The sequence below is a fragment of the Urtica dioica genome, chromosome 11 (genome assembly GCF_054948205.1).
Source record: "Urtica dioica subsp. dioica isolate 48M chromosome 11, U.dioica_male_clone48M_v1_H2, whole genome shotgun sequence".
NCBI classification, from domain to species: domain Eukaryota; kingdom Viridiplantae; phylum Streptophyta; class Magnoliopsida; order Rosales; family Urticaceae; genus Urtica; species Urtica dioica.
Window position 1 is genome coordinate 19,573,770 of NC_142766.1, and position 24,004 is coordinate 19,597,773.

The 24,004-nt window shown below is 35.2% G+C and overlaps 4 protein-coding genes across 6 annotated transcripts; 1 reads left to right on the top strand and 3 right to left on the bottom strand.

The window, feature by feature from the left end:
* Positions 1–1,418: 1,418 nt before the first annotated feature.
* On the bottom strand, positions 1,419–5,379 carry PDIL1-4 (PDI-like 1-4). The gene is made up of 12 exons (XM_089630580.1): positions 4,681–5,379; positions 4,378–4,507; positions 3,877–4,042; positions 3,663–3,781; positions 3,462–3,542; positions 2,863–2,949; positions 2,663–2,737; positions 2,466–2,534; positions 2,300–2,380; positions 2,078–2,212; positions 1,927–1,983; positions 1,419–1,831 (listed from the first exon to the last, which is right to left on the bottom strand). The coding sequence occupies exons 1-12, from the start codon at positions 5,256–5,258 to the stop codon at positions 1,646–1,648; spliced, it is 1,764 nt and encodes a 587-aa protein (XP_089486706.1). The 5' UTR covers positions 5,259–5,379; the 3' UTR covers positions 1,419–1,645.
* A 2,756-nt stretch (positions 5,380–8,135) lies between these two features.
* On the bottom strand, positions 8,136–12,016 carry LOC149382088 (putative serine/threonine-protein kinase PBL28). 3 transcript variants are annotated; one of them, XM_089600842.1, is made up of 9 exons: positions 11,878–12,016; positions 10,947–11,094; positions 10,719–10,806; positions 10,093–10,358; positions 9,415–9,653; positions 9,221–9,347; positions 9,090–9,161; positions 8,824–9,001; positions 8,136–8,748 (listed from the first exon to the last, which is right to left on the bottom strand). In XM_089600842.1, the coding sequence occupies exons 2-9, from the start codon at positions 11,044–11,046 to the stop codon at positions 8,370–8,372; spliced, it is 1,449 nt and encodes a 482-aa protein (XP_089456968.1). In that variant the 5' UTR covers positions 11,047–11,094; positions 11,878–12,016; the 3' UTR covers positions 8,136–8,369. The 3 variants fall into 3 exon arrangements, with proteins under 3 accessions (XP_089456968.1, XP_089456969.1, XP_089456970.1); XM_089600843.1 differs by having other exon boundaries at positions 10,093–10,361; XM_089600844.1 differs by having other exon boundaries at positions 10,093–10,361; positions 10,947–11,089; positions 11,878–12,015.
* A 2,145-nt stretch (positions 12,017–14,161) lies between these two features.
* Positions 14,162–15,518, top strand: LOC149382089 (zinc finger, C3HC4 type family protein). The gene is made up of 3 exons (XM_089602012.1): positions 14,162–14,260; positions 14,394–14,507; positions 15,118–15,518. The coding sequence occupies exons 1-3, from the start codon at positions 14,240–14,242 to the stop codon at positions 15,232–15,234; spliced, it is 252 nt and encodes an 83-aa protein (XP_089458138.1). The 5' UTR covers positions 14,162–14,239; the 3' UTR covers positions 15,235–15,518.
* A 270-nt stretch (positions 15,519–15,788) lies between these two features.
* LOC149382090 (uncharacterized) lies at positions 15,789–16,629 on the bottom strand. The gene has a single exon (XM_089602011.1). The coding sequence runs from the start codon at positions 16,465–16,467 to the stop codon at positions 16,078–16,080; it is 390 nt and encodes a 129-aa protein (XP_089458137.1). The 5' UTR covers positions 16,468–16,629; the 3' UTR covers positions 15,789–16,077.
* Positions 16,630–24,004: the final 7,375 nt, after the last annotated feature.

The following is a 24,004-nucleotide window of genomic DNA, read 5'->3' on the forward strand; positions in this document are numbered from 1 at the left end:
GATTTATACGGATATTTGATAAGGAATTTATAGCTTCTCCAAATATAATAATAATAACAATGGCTTTATGGCAAATAATTAGGAAAATTAAATGAATGTCTCTATATAGGGATTTATGAGCGTATTAATTCTTCAAGAGAGAGCCCTTCAAACAAAAATCTTCAAGAGAGAGAAGCCAAATCCTTAATTACATGTATGGTTGTAAAAGGGTCGGTCCGACCTTTCTTTTTCAAGCCCAAACGAGGCTTAGGCTCGATCCCAAATAAAATTGTTTTATTGGAGGTCGGACCGAGCCTAATGAATAAGACCTTAGGCTCAAATCAAGATCAAGTCATCGATCTTCGGGGTCGAGGGCTGGGCTCAAGCCCGGACTTGAAAATGACTTAAATTGGGCCTCAAAACATTCTAAATTATAATCATGAAAAAAATATATATATTCATAGAAATACCCAACCCAGCTCAGACTCTTTATAAAGTTTGGTTCGGTCCGATTCTTTTTTAAAGAGGGCTGAGCCGACTCAAAACCTCTTTTTTAAAAAAAAAGATCGTACGCGTTAGATCATGAACGGCTCGGTCCAATTGACAGCACTAAATGCATGCGGTAGAAAAACTATTTATGCAAAAAATATGTGCATTTTTTTATGGGCACAGTTACATTCCACTAAAATTGTACATTTGTGTCTTCTTCTTCTTTTATTATTATAAATTGCTTTAATAATTGCTTTCGTAGCTTGTTGACCCGAGATTATTGGTAAACATTAAGCACGCTTTTATTATTAGTGTAATACACGTGAACTGTTTGTAGGCTGTATGTACTAAAATGTATATCTTATTTGAGTTATGGTGCCACTACTAAAATAGAAGCAACAAAAAACTAATTGCGCCGTGTATCTAGTGCGTATGAGTTATGAGTGATCTAGCATCAATAATGAAAAAAAGATATTATTATTCATATGAGAATTAAAATCCAAATATTCAATGCACGTCATGCTCCCATGTTACCACCATAAATGTGTTGGAAAGAAACCCAAAAATAACAGATCGAACCTTTGGCCCAACTGCCTAACAAACAACTTAAATATGAATATTCCTATATATAATATATCAGTTCGTTTAATGAGAACAAGAATGTCAGAAATTTGCCCAAATTAAAGTGGATAAATATCAGTCACAAATACATGACCAACTCGGTGTTTAATGTTTGCAAAGCACAAACTTAGATCTACAAGTTGATCATGTAAATTCAATATCATATATTTCAGGTAAATTCTTGAAAAAAAAGGGTCGATCAACCCTGTTGCCAAATGTTGAATCAAATTCAACAGAGGTGTTTCTCTAGTTCTTACTGGATTAACTTTACAAATGTAACAAAACAGCATAAAGCATTCAAAATATCATGGTTAATTCACAAAGTAAAATTAAGAGACAAAGGATAATTTTATTTAATCTGTCCGAACTCCGAACAACAGTTTTACAAAAATATAAACTCAGAAAAATCAAAACACCTTAATATACCCTTTTTTCCTTTCTTCTTCTGGGAAAGTCAGGTTTAGACTTCTCTAGTTGCTCTGCATCTATTTCATCTATGGCAGCTATTCCTTTTCGACGGCACAACAAAAAAAAAATTATAGCAGAAGTTAACCTCTCACAACTCGTCCTTAACATCGCTGGTCGGAGAATCGCCGGTTATCTTCTCCGCCGCCGGCTTTTCATCGGGGCTCAACGGAGTTGTCGGCGGCGCAGCTGGTTTCTGGAGCTTGAACGGGATCGATGCGTGTTTCTTGATGAACTTGTAAAACGCCACCACAGTTCGATCAGTGTCCACAGTAATCTGTCAAGACCATGTAACCAGAAGTGTCAGCAAATGCGATCCTTTTAAGAAAACAGGAAGAAAAAAATATCAATATGATACATGTTTTCACGTACTGGATCGAAGCTCTTGTTTCCAGCGGGGAAGAAAAGAAGCGTCGGAAATCCATCAGACTGCACAAAAACAAAAAGAAAAAAAAAGTAGTTACTATATGCAAAAAAACATGAACTCGTATAAACAAACAGAAAGTTGCTATATTGGGATTACCTTTGCCCTTGGATGCTCGTTGCTGGTTCCGTCCATCTTGGCTATAACGATTGAATCGATGTCTCGTAGATGTTTTGCAAGCTTGTTGTATGTTGGCTCGAGCGATTGGCAGTGACCACACCATGGTGCATAAATCTAGAATTATCGCTTTTTTTTATCATTAGTTGAGCCTCTAAAAATCTTTAACCACTGACCAGGATTGATCGCTTGTTATTTTCTTACCTCCAGAAGGACATCCTTTGACTCGTCCAAGACGATGGCATCAAAGTTGTTTCCAACCACTATTTTCACATCACCGTCATTCTGTCCCAGATTATTATAGCAAGTTATGATGTAATGTAAAAACTGTGAGGGAAAACGGACGGTCAATGCAACTAAACAAACTTACAGTTTCAGGAATTGGGTCAGACTTGTAGAAAGGTTTTAGCTTGTCTTCCAAGAAATCCTGTCCGAAAGCCTGTAAAATTTACATCAGTTTGATTACAGCTAATGTCTAGGCTTATCAAGGGGACAAGTACATGACAATTTTACTGGTAATAAACAACTTATTTGAAGCGGTATACATATATATGAGAGAGCTCCAACCTTAACATTGTCTGTGGTCACTTCTTTGTCAAGCACAAATTTCTTGCCATCATCATTTCCAGTGTATGCAATAACCTGCAAGTACGTACAAAGAGTCAAAGTGCCTGTTAAAATCACAGAACTACGAGAAAAGCATAAAATCAAGAAATCGGAACGAAAAATAGAAAGAAGGCGAAAAAATAAAGGGGGAATATCTTTACCGTTGGACCATCACCAGTTACACCAAAATAGTCCCCGACTTGCTTTCCAACATCTTCATTATCCAACTCGACATAGACAAAGATAAGCTACAAGAACCGACAAAAATTGACACGAATAACTGGTCAATATACTATTCCATAACCAAAATACTGTCTTGGAATTCTCAGTACATAAATGCAAAGGAAAGCAAGTTAAATAGCCAAACAGAAATAAAATAAAAATATTAACCAAACACCTACTCACAGAACCAGTGCTTACAAACCTCAACCATTGCAATATTAAGGTCGATTCTCCAGACTTACAAGAGGTCTCTCCTCCACAGGAAATAGGTCCTCTCCACACATTTTCTAATGATTGGCGTCCTTTCTTTTCCACCATAATCTTTTGTATTTACAGACTAACATAGGAATACCAACTACTAAACACTCTAAATTTAACTCTTAGTTGGTATACTTTATTATAATTCCCTCATTCTACGATGCTCACACATGAGTTCTTATCTAACATGGAAAAACACTTGATTAGAATCAAGAAAAACAGACGTTAAATAACTAAAGACTTTCATTTATATATTTTCTCCAGAGCTTATAAGGTATACCTTTGCCTTGAAAGAACTAGCTGCCTCTTGGAAGACTGGGAGAATAGTCTTTGAATCGTTTGAATTGGCGAACAACAGCAACTGAGAAATTAAAATCACATTGATGTTATTCCATCCCCATGAAATTGCTAAAATTAACTCTGATTTATCAGTATGTGAATTGAACAACAATGCAGTATATCATTTCCAATTTTAGCATACCTGTTTCTTGATTGTACTTTCAAAAATAGTAGGAGCGTTTTCCCTGGTGAAAACGGTAACCAAAGGAAGCTTATTGGCAAATACAAAGTCAGCTATGGCAGACACGGAAAATTTTCCATCTGCAGTCATGAGAAGCGTGCATAAGAAGAAGTTATTTCGTTAGGCTCTGATAGGTAATCGCAATCAATCTGCAAAAAAAAAAAAAAAAACTCACCAAAGTGGCTCAACTTTTCGGCTTCCTTCTTGATTAAGACCAGGGCGGGCCGTTTAGCTTCAGATTCAAGGTGGAAGAGCTTAGCAACGTCAGGGTCAACTGTTTGGTAGAAGTTGACATCATCTTCAAGTCTTGATGCAGAAGCAAGTTCTTCACTCTCCGGGCCCTGTTGAAATGCATCATATATTTGTAGCATAAATTGTCACAGTAAGTAATGTTCTGACTTCTATCCAAGGTTAACATAACAGCTGAATAATATTTGACGATGATTTTATCTTTAAAATACACATCTGCCAATTTCCAAACATTAATAAATTTTATCACTTCAGAAGCAAAATTTTCTTCATATTATATGATTATCATAAATACACCAAACCTTGAGAGAAATTTCAAACCATGAATACTAGTCAACGTCACTTCTAAGTTCTACCAAACATTTAGATCAATCATTGATTGTGTATCACAAATACAGATATATTTGAACAAAGGACACAGACATACCACCAAAGAGTTCAAGAATCCCAAAACGACTTTGCTCTCGGAAGACAAAATTTTTTCCGCCTCCTCGGTGGTAGTTATATTGCTCACACCAGGTCCAGTTTTCTTCTTGATCCAAGTCATTATAGCCTCCCTAATAAAATTTTCGTAATTAAACAACAAAATTTCTCAACTCATGATCAGTCACAACATACAATTCTTCTTAAGCCTAAAATATCGAATACGTCGCAAATCATAATAACCTCTCTAAATTATCACACACATGAATTTTAAACAATTTATTTTTAAGATCGAAATGGAACTTACTTGTTCCTTTGTCCAGTGTACGGCTTGCGAACGCCGTCCACGAAGAAGAAGATCGTCGGAAAGCCTTGCACGTCGTACTCGTGAGCGAGCTCGTTCTCCTCCGATCCGTCGACCTTTGCGAGAACTACATTCTCGGCCTTGAGCTCCGTCGCCGCGGCGGCGTACTCCGGCGCAAGAGCCTGGCAGTGACCGCACCACGGCGCGTAGAACTCAACCATGACGAACTTGTTGTTCTCGATCACGTCCGTGAAGTTCCTCTCCTTCAGAACCACAACATCCTTCTCGTCAACCTCCGGAGCCGTGTACTCCTCCTGGTTTCCCTCCGACTCGTCGAAATCGGAGAAGTTGTCGAAGTCTCCGTCGTATTCCTCTTCGTCGCCGATCTCCGGATACTTGTGACCTTCTCCGGAAGCCGCGGCGCTCTTATCGTCGGCCTCTTCGAGAAAGCTCAGATCTTCGTCGTCGTCGTCGGGTTTTTTGTCGGCGACGGAGTCTTTGGCCGGAGATTCAGTGCAGTGGACTGAGTAGGTGAAGAGAAGAGCAGCGAAAGCGAGAGCGAGAGCGAGACGACTCGCCATTGTTACTCAGAGAGATCGAAGAGAAAGCGAGTTCGAATCTGAGATTGGATCAGTGAGAAATGAGATCCGTGTGATGAGGGTTTAAGCAGTGATGAAAGGAAAGGTCAATGAATTAAATTTTATTAATTAAATAAAAATGTCTGTTTATAACTTTATATTTCTACGCTAAAAAAAATGTCTTAATACAGTAAGGCAAGTTCGGATTGGATTTGGACCAATCACCTCCTAGTTTCGATGTAATAATTCCATAAAGAATATGCGCACAAAAAATACAAATAAAAAAATGTTTGCTTGTTTAAATTGTAATAAGAACTTGCTTATGTTTATATTATTCCAGAAACAATTCCGTGCAAAATAGCCAGGACATTTTTTAGGTATCGTCCACAATAAGAGAATAAGTAATTGACAAATGGAAAAAGATTTACGGAAATATTATCTTTTTATTTACCTAAATTACTTTTAAAATTGAAGTAATTAATAACGAGAAGAAAAAAAAACATGACACTCCCTTATCGGGAATTTTCGATATTATCTATTACTAATTATTTAAAAGTTCAAATCATATTTAAAATTATGGTTGCTATTTAAATGGCGTTCCGTTTGGTGTACGAGGCTTTTTTCGATAAGTGTGATTAGTTGTGAATGACAGTTCGATCGTGCGATTTTGAGAAGACATGCGCTTAGGTGGGCGGCCGTTCTAAGTCTCTTTCCCTACTCTATCCGGATTAGTTCAATGTGAAATGCTTCAAATTGAATTGTTCGTTGCAGACTCACCCAATCTTTTTCGAATTCTTCAAGTAAAATCTTCACCTTACGAGAAACTTTACGTTACAAGAAATCTGAAGACTTATCTCTTGCAGTCTGTGTCTCCTTTGCAAAAGGGGTGTCAGATCGTCGAAAGTGGATGAATGGGTCAACGGGCTTCTCATCCAAATCTATATGCATCAGCCTTTCAACCAAAGTTGAGCCTCCAAGAAGGTCCAGCTATTTGGTTTGCGGTTGGTCCTTGGATGATTCAACACCATCGAGTTCATTCGACGTCATAATCCACATAAGGCGCTTTTGCCCTTGATTTGCCAATTGTGACGTAATGCGGAAGAAATTATTGAGCACCTTTTCGCCGATTACCACATTGCTCGAGTGGTGTGGGCATGGTTTTGTGTGACTTTTGTCCAAAGCTTTCGATAATTTTATCATGACCTATCCAATTTTCGGTCTACCTTCCATGTATGCCGATGTTGAAGGAATCCCAAATGTCGACACTACTAGGACAAGGGTTCTTGCGTCTTTATGGTCGCTCTGGGAGCTCGTAATAAAAGTCTCTTCCATGATTTTGATTCATCACCCCTAAAATCCTCTTTAGGTTTCAAATCTACTATTTTAGTTGTCGGCCTTTAATTTGAAATGTTTTTTTATTATTTTTTTTTTTTATCTAATTGTGAGTAGTGTGGAAAATTCGGTTAACTTCAATTAACCTTTAACCAATTTTTGTTTCTCACGGTTAATTGTTAACCGAATAAAAAAGTGAACAATTAATTGCAATTAATTGTTTTAACCGAAGTGGGCAATTGTGTGTGTGGCAGCTGTGGCTGTGTGTGTCAGCGTGTGTGGCTGTGTGTGTTAGTGTGTGTGTGGTTGTGTGTGTGGCTGTTTGTGTTAGTGTGTGTGTGGTTGTGTGTGTCAGTGTGTGTTTCAATTAACCTAGGTTAATTGATTTTTATTCGGTTAAAATTAACCGTACGGTTAATTTTAACCGAAAATTCAATTAAAATTAACCGTACGGTTAATTTTAACCGAACAATTTCGATTAAAATTTAAATCAAAATTCTTTTTTTAAGCGAAATTTTTTCTTTAATTGTGAGATAGAATGATGTTTCGGTAAATTTTGAGTAAGTTCAGTATGCGTTTAGAACTTTGGTGATTCTTAAACGACACTGATTCGACTAGTCGGTTAATCTTGTATTTTTTTTTAAAGAATTTTGTGGATTTTCGGTTTGTTGTGATTTGTTACCCGATTGTTTTTTTTTTTTTTTTTGAATGAAATAGAAATAATATTAAGAGAGAAAAAAAAAAGGAAATAGGTGGATGGTGGAAGATTTTAAAAATAACAGTTTCATTGACAAAAAAAATCATTCGCGATTAATTTATCGCTTATCATGCCACTTTCAATTTTAAAAATGATAAGAGTACAACATTGCCATGCACGTCTTATCGTATGTTCCGGTGAATTAAAAAAAGAAACATTCGTGAGCTGTACTTACATGGGATTTTTAGCAGTTTGTAAAAAAAAATACTATTTTTTTTAAGGGAAAAAAAATTACTAGAAACTTCGCAAACAATAACATCTTCAAATAAATAGGACATTAATTGCCATTTAATTCAAAATGCTGGGGAAACCTATGAAAGTGTTACACTACGTTTGATTTTCAATAGACTTGTTCTTCTGATAATTATTCCGCATTAATCTCTTTTTTAATATTTATTAACATGTTGATGCTAGTTGCTATCGTTCACCAAAAGTCAATTTTTAAAAAAGAGAACAGAGCACGTCAATTTAGCGTGTCTATTAACCTTTACTCACTGTATGCTAAAAATATACGGAATTTGACGTAAGTATTAATATTTTAGATTCTTTTTTACCATTTTTTTTTTTTGTATTGTTACAATATTTGTCACAAAATATTGGGGTTTGTGACAAATTTGTCACAAAAAGGGATTAATATGTAGCAAACTTAGTAATAAATATGAAAAAAAAAACAATTTTGATTTTGATAGGTAAAAAACATAAAATATATACATATATAATATTTATGTCTAATTCCTCGATAATGTTACATATATACTACTTTTATTTCAAGGAAGATATATTCACTGCTTTTATATAAAACACAGATCTCCTACTAACTGTGCTTCATAAAGAACGTCTTTGTACCCTTTTTTCGAAGAAAAACTTGGGTTATTTTTTTTTCTCCATTAGATTTATGTACCTAAGAATGTGGTTTTAATACAATTGATCCCCTCTTTAATTACTATGGTAAATCACAAGCAAATTAAAAATCAATAAAAGAATAATAGAATTTGCCGAAAAAAATTAGAATTAAAAAACAGAAGTCATTTGAAGAGCTCACTCCCAAGAGTCACAGAGCTAATCTGCACATCGAGCTCGGAACTCAGCCGAGCCATCTCTACGCCGTGGATTCGCTCAAGCTCTCGGACCAAAAATCCCATCGGAGGTCTTCTCGGACTGGAATCTATACACACCAACGCCAATTCCACCGTCTGTTTCGCCGCCTGAATCGCTTGTCTTCCTAACGACTTGTCCACAAATTCTTCGAAAGCTTCTTTTCGCTTGACCCGCGAGACTAGACTTTCTTCCGAACCGTTCAACTGGCTCTTGGCATTCGCTCCGCGTCCGCTGATCAACTCAAGTAAGAAGACGCCGAAACTGTACACGTCGCTTCTCTCGCAAGCATTCTTTTGCATATCCAACCTTCAGAAAGAACAAAGTTTCAGATTTTAGAAGTTTATATTGCAAGCATTAGAGGCAGTTTCGAAGTGGACGTACTCCGGGTCGAGAAAATGGTCGATGGACGAAGACGATCCGGCGTGATCACCCTCGACGAGCAGTTTGGTGAGCCCGAAATCAGAGACTTTGGCCGTGAAATTCTCGTCCAATAGAACGTTGCTTGTCCTGAAATGCATGTGCGGGACCGGAGGCACCAAACTGTGAAGATGTGCGAGTCCTGATCCACGAAAAGACTCCCGAGAATTCGAATCATTCTCGCACTATTAACACAATCTATAACCACATGTATAAATCTAGCTTATCACCTTTGGCTGCACCGAGGGCGATCGATAACCTCTGTCGAATCCCGAGCTTCCCGACCGGCAATCCTGCACTGTCTGAACCCAAAATCGGTCAGATTGTAGCCGAAGAGAGACCAAAGATATTGACAACATACCGTATAGGTGAGACCCGACATTCCCATTGGAGAGATAGTCATAGACGAGTAATTGCCGATTGGCGTCTTGGTAGTGTCCGATGAGCCTGACGAGATGCGGGTTTTGGATTCGAGCGATTTGCTTCACCTGTCATTACGATCGATCAGAACCACTCGAAACGATTGATTGTTTACCCGAGCAACTTAATTATTACTTGATCAAAGAAGGAGCGACTCGGAGGAGGGTTTTGGCGTCTCTTGATAGCCACGATGGACCCGTCTTGAAGCAGACCCTTGAAGACCAACCCGAATCTGCCTTCAACGATGATGTTCTTCCGGCTGAAATTCCCAGTGGCTTGTTCGAGTTCCGAGTAAGTCAATTCCCTCAAATGTGGCATCTCGAACGGAGAGAGAGGCACAGCGTAAGGAGACGTGTCCCCTCGTTCCCGTTCACCTGTCACACACACGCAAACTTAGAAAGTCGCTAAAACTTTTTAATGTCGGTTTTTTTTCTAATGTGTGTGCACGGTCTAGCCCAGTCTCAAAACGGTCTGTAAACCAGACCGTAAACTGTTTGAAAAACTTTAGAGCCGGGGTAGTTCAAGGAAAAAAAAATCTGATATAATAATTTTAGTCTGGTTTTTAATTTTATAAATTTAATTAGATCTATCTTCCTAACATTAACATACTTACAATTGGCAAGATCTTAAGTATAAAAAAAAAATTAAACAAAAATAAAAAATAAGAGCACCGGATTAGTCAGGTTTAAACTACACTTTCAATTCTTGAAATCGGACCATTTCAGAGCAGACCACCGGTGTTGCAGTCCAGTACACTTTTTTTTTTTCGAATCGCTGAATCAGAAAAAAGAGTGTGAAGCAAGCGAAACTAACCGGGGAGAGAATGCGCGGTGGACGACGCGGAGTCGGAATTTCTGGCGGCGAAACCCTTAAGACGAAGGAGACAGAGATAGACGAGCAACACGACGATCACAACGAGCAGAGCTGCGACGACACCTCCGACGACAGCTGCGATTTTCTTCCTTTTGTGCCTCTTCTCATGCAACTCCGTCAGCGTCGGAACTTCGCCGCTGCTCTGTGGCTTTCGAGATTCTTCTACGAGCCGACCCTGCAGAGAAAGAGTACCGACCCCCCCAAACCTGCTGAATCATAAGATACTGATTCGGCGCCTTTGCAATCTATATTATATCTTCCTTGAGCTATTTAGTAGTATTTTTTTTTATTATTATTTACAAGTTTATTCAAGTTTTTAGTCTTAGGTTAGGTTGCATAGATTTCGTGTTAGAAACCGATGACAGCAAAATTGAAAAAAAAAAAAAAAAATATCACAAGCTGAAGAGAGGAATTCATTATGTTTGGGCTTTTTGAGGTGAACAAAGAACTCAAGCTATACTGAGCTATTTTCAGGCTCTTGCCAATAGTTTCAAACACATTTTCATACACGAAATGCAAGCTTAGGAATCGGTGAACATGTAGATAGAAAGAAATTGGTTGCTTACGAAGAAGTGACACCCGAGCTTGCCGTATCACTGCTCAGTCGCCGAGGATGATCGCTGATCTCGCTCTCGAAGCTGAATGAAGCTTCAGCTGTACAGAATGGAAGTCATTCAAAGCTTGAAAAGGACTGATAAGGACAACTGAACGATAAAGGAGTTTTTTTTTTTTTTGACAAATTTCTCTCTGAAAGCTTACAGGTACAGTGAGTGTGAAAGATAAAAGAGTGTTACCATAGAAATAGTAGAATTGGCCTCTCGTGGCAATTGGTTCCAAGAGTTGAATCAGAAGCACAACAAGCAGTGGAAATTGGTGCCACGAGAACAAGCGCATTGTCGAAGAAGAAACCCCTCACTCCATTGAACCCACTCTATATCTAACCTTTCAAGATTTCAACAGCAAGAAATGAACACATGTGTATATATACCCAACAAGATGTAGTATTGTACAACTGATTGATTATGAAATCGCGGTCAAAGTGTCAAAGTCTGAATGAAGAAGAGCACTTTTGTTTTTTTTGTTTTCACTAATCAGAGTCGTGTCTTTATCAATGTGATCTTCTGTTCCAAACAGCTCAAACATTGAAAAACAAATATAACATTAAGATCTTGGATTACACATCCCAAAAGATTCCCAGGGAATCTTTAAAACTCTCTACTCTCTAAAGTCTCTATACACAGCAATGACTATGAGTAATGACTTGAACTTTTGGAAGCTGTTGAAAAAGCTGAATCTATTCCAAAACCCAGCTTATATATTAATAAATAAATAATAAATCGAAGCCCAGGAACAAAATGATATTTCTTTGACGACGAGTAACGAATGATGATAATAAAACATTTTCTGTAATTATTATTATTATTTCTCTGTCACAGGGATGGTATGGTACAAGTGGAGAGAATCTAGACAAAGGAAAAGTGACCGTGGAAAGTACTTTGAGACGAGAAAAGTCAGGAAAGCTTTTACGATTTCCAGGCCAAACTCTGCAACTTTTTATCCCATAAATGGAATCATGACAACGCAAGTGCAACTATACCCAATTCAGACCCTCACAGCTTAATTCACAAAGAGCATGTTTATTTTTTCTTCCAAAGCTCTTAATCATTTCAAATTGTGACATTATACAAAATTAAATTAAAAAAATAAAGTTCTTGGGTGACTTACCAGTAGTGACGACGCCTTAAAAATCCAGACTTTTTTTTTCAGTAACGAAATTACATGCTATAAGGATGAGATGTATATATAGTCACTCATATATACATTAATTATATAACAGGTAGGACCAAAAATTGTTGGGTGTGTTTCCAAACCAGTTTTTGGACTTTTTCTTTTTTTTTTTGGTTCACACTTGGCTTGGGGTTTCTCATATCGCTCTTATGTCTTGTGCCCAAAAACTATCATTCCCGTCTTTCGCTTCAAATCAAAAAGTGAGTAATTGGAATTATTATTTATTTTATCTTTTTATGTCTGTCATTTGTATGACATGAAACACAAACCCTCGGAGTAAGTTTCATTGATTAGTTTTTTTTAATTATTCACGCAAAAAAGAATAAGAGTGTAGAGCCAAATCATGAAGACTATTCAACAAAATTTGATATGTAAACATAGAATGAAAATGACCTTCCACCAAAATATGCGACATGATTGGGTGATTTTTGGGGTTTTCCTCATCATCATTTTATAATGATCCTTTTATTTAATATATTAATTTCATCGGCACTTTTCTCATAATGTCGCATTTAAATGGAACCGCATTTACATGCTTTCACATAAGTGGTTGTTGTACAGCTACTTTACTATTGAACATTTATTTGCATGTCCAAATAAATATATATGACTTTGACTATTTATTTAAATAGAATTGGGGATTATCAGCGATATAATAATATGTCTCAAAATTGGGATTACCGAAAATAATTAGCAATTCCAGTCAGATCATCCGAGGCACAAAGTCAACAATTTCACAATAATAGAGTCCGCAAAATTTCTAGCATAAAAATATAGTCCGCAAAATCCATTATATAACGGCTATAAGTTATAACGCACAAGAAGTCTTTGGGTTCGCACAAAAGAGTGCTCTTTTTTTGGCAAATCATGGTGTATATTGGGGGACCAGACTAGTGAGGCATTTCTTTATTCTGTGCTTCTCTGTGATATAAAAAAAGATAGTCACATGGCACGAAGAAAAAACAAACCCACTTTGGCATAAACTCACTTCAGACTCATGACTTCAGACTCTGCGTGACACGTCACGTTTAATTGCGTTGTAGAAATTTATGACTTTTTTTTTTTGCATGGAATAGAAATTTATGATGAACACATCTACTAAGTGCAATCAATCATAAGAAATAGTAGGTAATTGAGTTCGTTAAGTTATTTTAGTAGTTATGCATGGGAAATAAAATATATATATATAATAAGCTTAAATATTTGATGTTGTCCGTTTTTTTTTAATATCAGAATTTGATGTTGACTAGGCTATGATTAAGTTATAAAAAAAATAATTAAAAAAAAGCCTTGGACAAATGTGGTTTGTTAGTACGAGTTCGTATGTCATTCCTTCCAACTTCTAGCTCTATGGTTCCAATGTTAATTGTGTTAGCGAGTAGATAGAGATGGGACTCTTAATCTAGTCGTGTTTTTTTAGTTGTGTAAGTTAAAATTAGATTACCTCATTTTAGATATAGTGTGTTTGTATATATATACAGGCGCTCGATATTCAATAAGAAAGTTTTGAGTTGTTCGTCGACCTCAAGTTTCTGAGCTTTTCACGGCGAAGTTGCTCCAAGAGTTTATCTTCCTCTTATTTTTTTATTTTTTAAAGAATTGAAGGTCTCCTTATAATATACCTGAATCATTCATTTTAGTGAAGTAGTGTAGAGGAAATAGTATCCTATTATCTTCCTCTTTGAAATAGGATAGGGAAATATATTGACGAATCTCAAGCAGATTCAATCATGCGCTTTGGACTTGTTTGTGTAGTCCATAAACTATGTCAAGATTTTAGAGGAATTTAAAATTTCTCTGTATTTATGCTCACTAATAGTCTTTACAAAAAAAAAATGATAGAAAGAGGAAGCAACTTGCTTCATTAATGCTTTAACTATTTTTTTTTTAGAAAAGGAGAGAACTTTATGACATACGATATGAAGTCTCATAACAACAGGCAAGTAAGTCCTGGCTATTTAAATGAGATATAATAATTTGTTAAGTTAACAAACGATACGATCAATGTAAGAACTAACAAAACTATGATTATATATATATATATATATATATATATATATATATATATATAATATTTATTTATAGATATATAGCTAAAGGGCCACCTCCAATAAAATGAAGACGAACTTGTTACACTCGAATTGGGCCAAAAAAAGCGCAAAACAAATAAGCCCAACAACAAAGACGTGACTTTATATGGGCCCAAGACAAAGCCCGTCTAATTTTCCCTTGAGACATCTATTCTCTCTTCTTCGTCTTCTTCTTCTGATACATCCCATTTTGTGCTATAGTTGCAGCAATGATTAGCGTTCTTGCTCAGGTAAACCTATGAAGTTATTCAGTACTCCAAGCTCTTTTTATCCGTTTCGATTTTCTATTCGTTTGATTTAATCCGAGCTAAGATAATTGAACAGTATGGAATAACGACCTTTTTTTTTTTTTTTTTTTTGCAGGAGCGACTTCTCGGAGCTGCGCTCGGAAGCGCTTTCGTTGGATTCCTAGTGTATGAGCAGCGAAAGGCGATTTACGCTTCGATTTCAGAGTCCCAGCCGAAATCTCAAATTCAGGTTCATCGCTTTCCCTTTCGCTGAAAACCCTAGGATTGTGCAGAAAATTTAGATGCTATTCCGTCCTCTAGAAATAAAATTTCATGCTGTGGAGTCTCGTACATTTTTAGATGCAGTTGAGAAATTAAATTAGATCATTAAAAAATGGAATTTTAAGGACGATTGAAATCCAGATCACAAGCTTCAATCCAAGTCTTTTAAGTCGAGCCTTTAAATGTACCTAATAATTCCCAAAGTTTAGGCTTTCTTTGGTCCGTTTTTTTATCTGTGTGTAATTTCGTATCAAATTTTAACGCTGTTGTCAACAATATTGAATCTGAGTGTTGCATTCTGGAGTTTGATTGAGGATTGTTGAGATATAAATTGATAAAAAAAAAAATATGATGATTATGTTCAAGTTTAACTCTTATTAAGGTTGTTTAACAATCAGATGAAGACGATCATACTACTTGATTAATGATTATTATAAAAGGACCATAATATCTTTGATCAACACATGTTTATTGCATAACAAAAATACTTTTAAATTTGTTCCGAGAAAGAAAAAGCAGCAGTAGAAGAAGTGTGGTTTTTCTCTGTACTGATAGTGATTCAATGGAAATTTACTCAGGCGAAAGAGCCGATTTTTGGAAGGGAACGTCGAGCTGAGTTGGCTCACCAATGGAACAAGAGCATAGACGAGTCGTTCAGGCCTGTGGTCAACTATCTCAGCTCAAGAGGATGGTAGATTTCTAGCTATGTCGCTACTTCATCATCATCATCATCTCTAATTGTGAATTTATATACATATAATTTGCTTGACAAATTTTGTGTCATCTACATCCTCCAAACAAATAATAATTAAAAAAAATTGTTTGACTGAGAATCAAGACAGAGGCCTTGTTTTGATGCTTTTTGGAGTCTCTAGTATTGGCTGTAGAAATTTTATTAAGAATCAAGACAGAGGCCTTGTTTTGATGCATTTGTCTTAAATTTTACTGTGGTATATTAGATTTACTCGATACCGGGAAACCGTAACACATTTATTTTCATTGCTTGTTGGTTTCTTCGTATTACCCTCTCAAGAAAATCTAAACTCTTAAGCTTCTTTCACGAGATTAAGTATGCCATGGGTTTTTCCCGTTGCTATGTCATTTTTTGACAGACTGGCCGTAATGTCGCCGGAATTCAAAATCCTGCAAAATTGTGGGTTTTTTTTTTTTTTTTTTTCAGATGACGAAATTTCCCTAAAAACTCTACTGAATTTTTTAAATCTGCATTTTAAACTTCTTTATTTTATTTTAATACTACTTTGTTGGTATTTCCGCCAGCTAATGACATTTTTAAGAAATTGGATAATTTAACTATTGAGAATTTAGTCCTCGTGTCTTACTTTAACTTTGTTGTAAAAGAAGAAACACACGGTGGGAGTTATAGATACAGTCTACAACGACCATATTCTGAATCAAATATGAAACTAAATAGTACATCTATTATGATTCTCCATGACGACCGTAAGTCATAACACAACCCGAGTTTAACACAAGGACTAATCAAATAAGAATAGATAGAGAGAGAATGAAAGTCATCATCAAGCTTCGGGCTTGACAGTGAGAGCTCGATCTGCGTTGTGTCTTCGAGCCACGACAACGTAAAAGGCAGCCATAGCCAGCAACACCAGAAACGTGATCCCAAACACAATGCCAGCGATTTTGCCAGCTCCCGAGCCGGCGTGCATTTTTTGGGCCTCTTGGGAACGGGGTTGGGCTTGAACTTGGGCCGCCATTGGCATCGGAGAGCAATTGGAGTCGCCGCACGGGCCGTGCTCTGTCGGGTGGAAGAATTCGTAAGCCGACGGAGAAATTAGAGCCGTTGGATTCTGATACGCCAGCCCGTGGGGCGACCTGCCTTGAGCCGTGGCGACCGAGAGAACGGTCGCACAAGATAAGATGAGAACAAGAATGGCTTTTGTTGGAGTCATGTTTTTTTTTTTTTTTTGGGAGTAGTATTGTTGTTGAAGTTGGTTTTTGGGGGGTGTTTTGGTGTGACATGGGAATTTTTTTTTTTATATAGGGTCACATGGGAAGTGAACTGGTTGTTGCTTGGACTTCAATTTTTAGTGATGAAAAACAGGCAAGAAAAGCAGGGACAGAATGATGGAGTGTAATTCTAACCAGTTTATTGTGCTACATTTTCCCGAATTGCCCATTACATATTTATTGTTCTCATATGTATTAGCGGGGATTGCGTGACACTGAAGGAGATATTTATCTAACATTTTTTTTTTTTTTACATATTAAAACATCCATCTCAAACTAATTTGTCCTAAAGTGACACATGTATGGTCTAACTCTAATCAATATTTAAACGCTTTGCAACGTAATAATTTCTACACTACTAGGAGTCTCCACGAGGAAACTTGAAATGCCCCTATATATATACATATAGAATATATAGTTGTATAATTCCTTGAATATTTTTTTTTTCTTTTGTTACATTTCAATTATAACGTATATACGTTCATGAATCCTCTTCTTCATAATGCTAAAAACTAATCATTTGAACTTGTTTTAATTATACAAAGTCGCACAAACTTTACAAACACGCGAACATGTGGTATTCATCAAGTTTCATACAAGGATCATATATATTATATAGTTTTTATATATCTTATTTTTAGTGCAGCAAAAAGGAAAGTTGAAGGAACGAAATGAGAATGGGACGTGGCATTGCTTAGCGTGGAGTGGAGGGCCAGCAAAAGGCACACAAATACTATAATAATTATAATTAATACATGCATATAATTATATATGAGTGAGTTCGGAATAGCTCATTGGAATTTATTGCACCATGAGATCAAGCGCATGCTATATAACTATGTAGTCTATGTTTATGCGTGTATATATTACACACACACATATATATGTATTCACGCGTCACTTGCCTCAATATTAATACTTGAGCTGGTAACTGAAATCACTTAGTGTGGGAAGCATAGAATTTAATAATATATTGAAATTCTTCATATATATTGTGATTCGGCTTGGTCCTTCACTGCAGCAAATATTCTGCTAGCTAGGAGCCAAAATTTGTCAAATGATTTTTGCGTGAAGTATAAAATATAAACGATTGTAATTTGTATTAAGTATTAACTAAACTTACGCAATCATGCTCAAGATACAAGCCGTGTGGTGTAGAAAAAATATATATATTCATATTGCAAATTTATAACTAACTATACTACCAAAATTAAGAGATATGGTAAATAATCACCTTTTAGTAAATTTTAGGTAAATAGTTATTTCGATGAAGTCGCCTCGAATTCAATTTTTCAATCTCATTTATAACTTTTTCCACGTATTTATTTCAAAATATATTTTTTCAGTTTTATTTTCATAATAAATCTATTCTAAATTTCCAAAAACTAGATGGCAATACTTCATCTACACGAGAAGCTGCTGATTCTTGTAAATGATAAATAATCGCCAAGCTTCACAGTCTGTTTTGTTTATGTTGCCGAAATATAATATTAGATGCCAATACTTCAGCTCTAACATACCACTATTGCACTCTCTGTGTATTCGGGGTTCTTTAACCTCTTAGCATTAGAGTTGTTCTAGTAAAAATTTCTCAATTAATTTCACTCATTCCGAGCATTTGGTTTGGAAAATATATAGTACTATCTATCAAAAGAACAAAACGAAAATCTGAAATAATGTAATCACCCTTCTTGTAAGGTAAGAAACAACTATGCATATGCTCTTCAAATTAAGAACGAGACAAGAATTGTACTGAAAAAACGAAACACTTCGAAATCAGAGCGTTGGCGGTTCAATCCAATAAGCAGCCAAGTCAGAAAGCTCTACTAGTTTAAAAGCATAGTAGCAACGCACCTTTAGAGGCCAACCTTTTAATGGGTTCCGAAACCACCAAGTCCACCACCACCGAGATCTTTCGAAGGCCTCTTTACTGGGCTCAGAAACCACAACCGCGGAGATATAACCATTGCCGGGAAAATAAGCAGCCTTTTCATCAGTATCTTTTAAGAACCAATATCGCGCCGCCAAATCTAACCTCAAAGCACGGGCCGTGTTGCCAAAGTCGTCATCGAGAAGCACAATGTGAAGATCTCCTTCCAAAACACCCAAGCTGTACAAAGAGGGAATCTGTATCATTTTGGGAAGTTTGACCTCGACCCAATCAAAGCCGTTGCTTGTGTGTTGAAAGACTACTACTACTTCCTTGTCAAAAAAGCAACAGTAAAGCACTCCTTTGTCACATATCAATCTGCGATTAATAACATTGACATTAGTAACAGATAAATCGCCATAGACCCAATTGATCTCATGGGTCTTCCAATCGAGGTCACCGGTTTGCCAACTACTGAGCAGCACCAGCTTGCGCGTCAACCGAACTAGATAAACTGTGAAACGTTGCTCGACAGGGCAGTAGTAGAAGGCGACGTCGGCAAAGTCTTTGATCCTGTGACCCATCAACTTTTGAAAATTAAAATTTCTATTATTTTTTTTTCAATATGCTCCCATGAATAATTATTTTTATTATAAAATTCAAATTAAATTTTATTTTTCATTAAATTTGCCTCCATGAAACTGATCACAACACAAGACTAAGATATTCACATGATTATGAAAGTATATATATATATATATATATAGTTCATTAGCTATATATCTATATTTACAGTTTCACATTGTTACATAGCTAACGTTTCATAAATTTTAGGTAAATAGTCGAGAGAGAGTAGTGCGTACCAGGGATAGGGATTGAGAATGTAGATTGTGCGTTGAGTGAAGGGGTTGTAGAGGAATTTTGGGTTGGCAATGGAACCCATGAGCAACCACCCGGAGTGTGTCGCCAATAGCTTGATGTCACGGTTGAAATGGGTGTGAAAGAGGCGTGATTTGCGGGTCGAAGGGTTGTAAAGAAAATAACTCCAAACAGAAGAGAAATCGGTGCGGTATTCGTTCAAATAGAAGATTAGACGCCACGGAAGTTGGAACCGGGGCTTAACGCCTCTCACACTGCGCCAGCTCCGACACACACACCGCAACCGATTCTGGTCCTCCAAGCAAAGATGTCCAAATATCAGCCTCACTATCTCAATCGGAAGATATGGCGCAGCCTCCGTTTCTGTAATCTTTGATGACCACGCTCTGTGTTGTATCAAAGAGTACAAATAGCTTACCGCCAAAGGAAGCACCAACCCCTTTAAAATCTCTAACATCCCCATCTGTAAATAAACACCATGTAGAATGAACGATACCCATATATATATATATATATATATGTGTGTATTTCTTGTCTGTCAAGAAATTCGTGTCTTTTAGATTTCAAATTCCAAGTCGAAAGATTCCGAATTTATTCGCATTTATATCACTTCCCCTTTCTTCAAGAATAACGGACAACTAACAATCTAGTATGATTTTATTATGCGATTTGGGGTGTATGCATTTTATTTCCATGTCTTCTTCCGCAAGCAATAAACATTGGCGTTGGTCTTAAAGTTGAAAGTGCGTACATATATATACACACAATTATATATGTGTAATATATCAGGGAAGTTGAGAAAAGCTCAATCTCATTTGTTTCCACTTCGCATTAATCTGATTTTATTTATATATTTATATTACTCCTTTTTTTCTTCCAATTTCAATTTAAATGGCTTTGAAACCACAAATTTAATGTCAATTGCAAAAGTGCAACTATAATTTATAATTTAGTCTATTAAAGTAATTTAGTCTATCAAATTACTGTAATCTAAAGAGCATTTTATTTTATCCATAGGCTTCTGTTTTTAAGCTATGTAGATCCTTCTGGAAAAAGTTTTAAAGTGGCTTTATGGATATAACTTAATTTGAGAAAATGTATTCAAAAAGTACTATAAAATTAATTTACCTTATCATTTGTGAAATCTTATAACTATTTAATATGTGTCCACTGAATGTGTATATATATATATATATATATATATATATATATATATTAATAAATCAAGATATTAATCATCTATGTATGTGTATTTTATAACCAAATAAATCACAGAAAAAATTAAAAAGGAAATCAAAATATATTACATTATATTAGATTAGATTAAATACACCAAGCCATTAACATGAAGAAATTTTTCGTTCTTGAGTTGCAAAAATATTGATGTAATATTCTAAAGCTTACAAAACTTAAAATCAAATAAAATCACGTATGCTTACATACTACAATCAAATTAATTTTATTATATTATCTTACAATCATTGCAAGAGAGATTTTTTTTATTATTATTATCTTAATGACGTATAAAAATATTTGGCATTTTTTTTTTTAATTTTCATGTTATAGGGTGAAGCCAATAATTAAATATTCTACAGAATGTTTTGTATTTTTATTATTTTTATCCTACATTTGCAATGATATGATTACAATCATACAAATTAGGCAACTTAAATATTGAAAATCTAAAATAGACAATATTTGAATATTTTAGAAAAAAAAATCCAATTTGTATGACGCGGTAATGAATTCAATTTTTCAATCTCGTTTATTATTTGTAATTTTTTAAAATTTTCACGTTATAGGGTGAACTCAATAATTGAATATTCTACGGAATGTTTTGTATTTTCATCCTACATTTACAATGGTATGATTATAATCATACAAATTAGTCAACTTAAAATGGTGAAATTGTAAAATAGACAATATTTGAATTTTTTTTTTTTAGGGAAAAAAGTCAATTCGTATGACGTGGTAATGAATTCAATTTTTCAATCTCATTTATAACTTTTTCCACGTATTTATTTCAAAATATTTTTTTCAGTTTTATTTTCATAATTATTGATCTCTTTCTCTCGTCTCAAACGTTTTTGTTTCTCAGTTTTCAAGTTTCTCAATTCACTCCCCCTCGTTCTCCTTTTAAAAATCCATCATCTACTCTCAAAATTTGAACGATGTTGGTCCAATAGTTTTCTATTAGCTATGCAATGAGGTAAACTCGAATGGTTTACTCATTAAATACGTTTTTTTAGTCACTGAAATTGGCTGCGTTTGACATAGTTTTGTTTTTTTAAAAAGTGATTTTAAAATAGATGTACGAAAAAACTGTTGTTTTAAAAAATAAATGAGTGTTTGGTAAACTAATGTAAAATAGTTGTAGATGTCAACAAAAGTTGATTTAGTGTTTGGTAAAATATAAATGAGATCGCAGCCGGAGCCGGAACCGGTGGAGGAGACTCGGGTTATTCATGTGTTATATTTCAGAGTTTTCAGTTAGTTTATGTGTTTGATTTCAGAGTTTTCAGTTAGTTTATGTGTTTGATCCCAGCTCCTCCACCGGCTCCGGCTCCGGCTCCGGCTGCGATCTCGCCGGAGATCCCAGCTTCGGCGCTTTCGCGTTCGTCGCCCTCCTCCGCCGCCGAACGCCCACGGAGAGGAGCAAGGCAACGGCGGCGAGAATCACGACGGTGACGACGAGCCCGACCACAACCCCGGTCTTGTTGTTGTTCTCGGCCCGAGGGTTGTTGAGGAGCTCGCCGCAGAGGCCTGGGTTGCCGGAGAAGGAGGAGGGTCCGAAGCGGGAGAAGTGAAGAGAGGCTTGCCGTGCCTGCTGTGTCGGCTGAGCGTTTTTTTTTTCTTTTTTTTTTTTGTTTTTGAATTGAAAAAACACGCGTGAAGGGAATGGGAGTGGAGAGAAAGTTTTGATTTTGAAAAGAATTTTTATTTAAGGGTAATTTGGACAATACACATGGTCAAATACTTGATTTCCCTAAAGGATCAAAAACATGGTTTGATTTTCAAATCAGTTGCTACACTAAGCTTGGTTTATCAAGTTTCCCTTTCAATTTAATTGGCTTTAATCATAAATTTAATTTCAATTGCAAAAGTGGCAACCATAATTTATAATTTAGTCTATTAAAGTAATTCTCCAGAAATATTAACTGAGCATGTACATAGATCACAGATTCCATTGATTCATAATCGTATATTTTTAATATATCTTTTTGTAAAAAATATTATACATGTCAATATGAATTGTTCTTATTTATTTTACTTGTATACAAAGTACTAAGTAAATTATGTGTAATAGAGATAATGTATAAATTGTACCACGTCCGATATGTCATTTTAGATCACCACGTCCGATACAAAGTACCAAGTAAATTATGTGTAATAGAGATAATGAAAGCAAAAGGTCCCATAAAACAAAACAAAATGGACCACGGCAATATGTTAATAAAGAGGACATAAAAGTCCTAAAATATACATTTAGAACAACACAAACAGTTGAATGATTTATAATAAAATACTATAATGAAAAAAATAGAAGTAAAGGAGGAGTAATGCACAAAATTAATAATGTAGTTTACAAAATTTATTTACTTGACTAATTCTTTTTAAAAAATTCTATGTAAAATTTATTTACTTGACTAATTCGTTAAAAAAAAAAAATCTATGTGTATATTATAGTTTCTCATCTCATATATATTATAATGTGTCCATAAAAATATATGTTTTTATTTGTTAAAAAAAAACGAGATTCTTCTTCATCCTTCTCCTCTTTTCCCTTGCCTCCCCTCCCCATCTCTTCTTTTATTTTCTTTCTTGGTGAGCTTTTTTTTTATAATTTGAAAAAGTGAAGTGTAATGACGAAATCATTAATTTTCAGGAATTTTACGTAGCAATAGTTCTCAGTCTCACTATAAATTGTGTGTTTTGAGATAAATGCGCTTGTTACTATTATAATATTCAAGTATATTTGTTGTCAAAATTTGATAGGACAATTAGATCGATAGTCTAATAATATTCCTTTTTAAAATTAATTCAAGTTTCATGAAATTTTAAGTAGACACGTAAAAAGAGGTAAAACAGTTAATTCAATTAATTGAACAAATAATTTAATTAATTTCGACCTATAAATTATTTCTCTTAATTTGAATTAGATGTGTAAATTAAATAAAAGATTACAACAAATACTTTTAATTTCATTTGGCGAATAAATATGCGAGACAAGTTTTTGTCCCAATAATCTTGGGCTTACTTACATAATATTGTCCATAACTTTAATTTTGTTGTGACTATAAAAAATGTGCCAATAATTTCATGACCGAAAACTAAGTAATCAAATTACTATTAGCCATATAACAAACATGGTTCAACATTCTGTTGAAACCATAGAGAACATTGTTTCAAAATGTATGTTTCCTAAACTTGTATCATTAGATTTGGAAAAGACAAAAAATAAAATGGCTTTAACTACATGTCTATTTTCCTTTTCTCGTACTAATAATCTTTTTAATAAACATTATATGATCAATAGTCAATACAAATCTTCTTGGAGCACAAACAACGTTAATCTCAATTTTTTTGGATGAACGAAACTAAAAATAAAATAAAAAGTAAAAAAAAAATCGTTTTTCTTGTTTCTTCTTCTCGTGGGACCCACAACTCATTATAGTGGGACCCATTACTTTGTTTGGTCTCATCTGATCCGTTGATCAGACAACAAAATT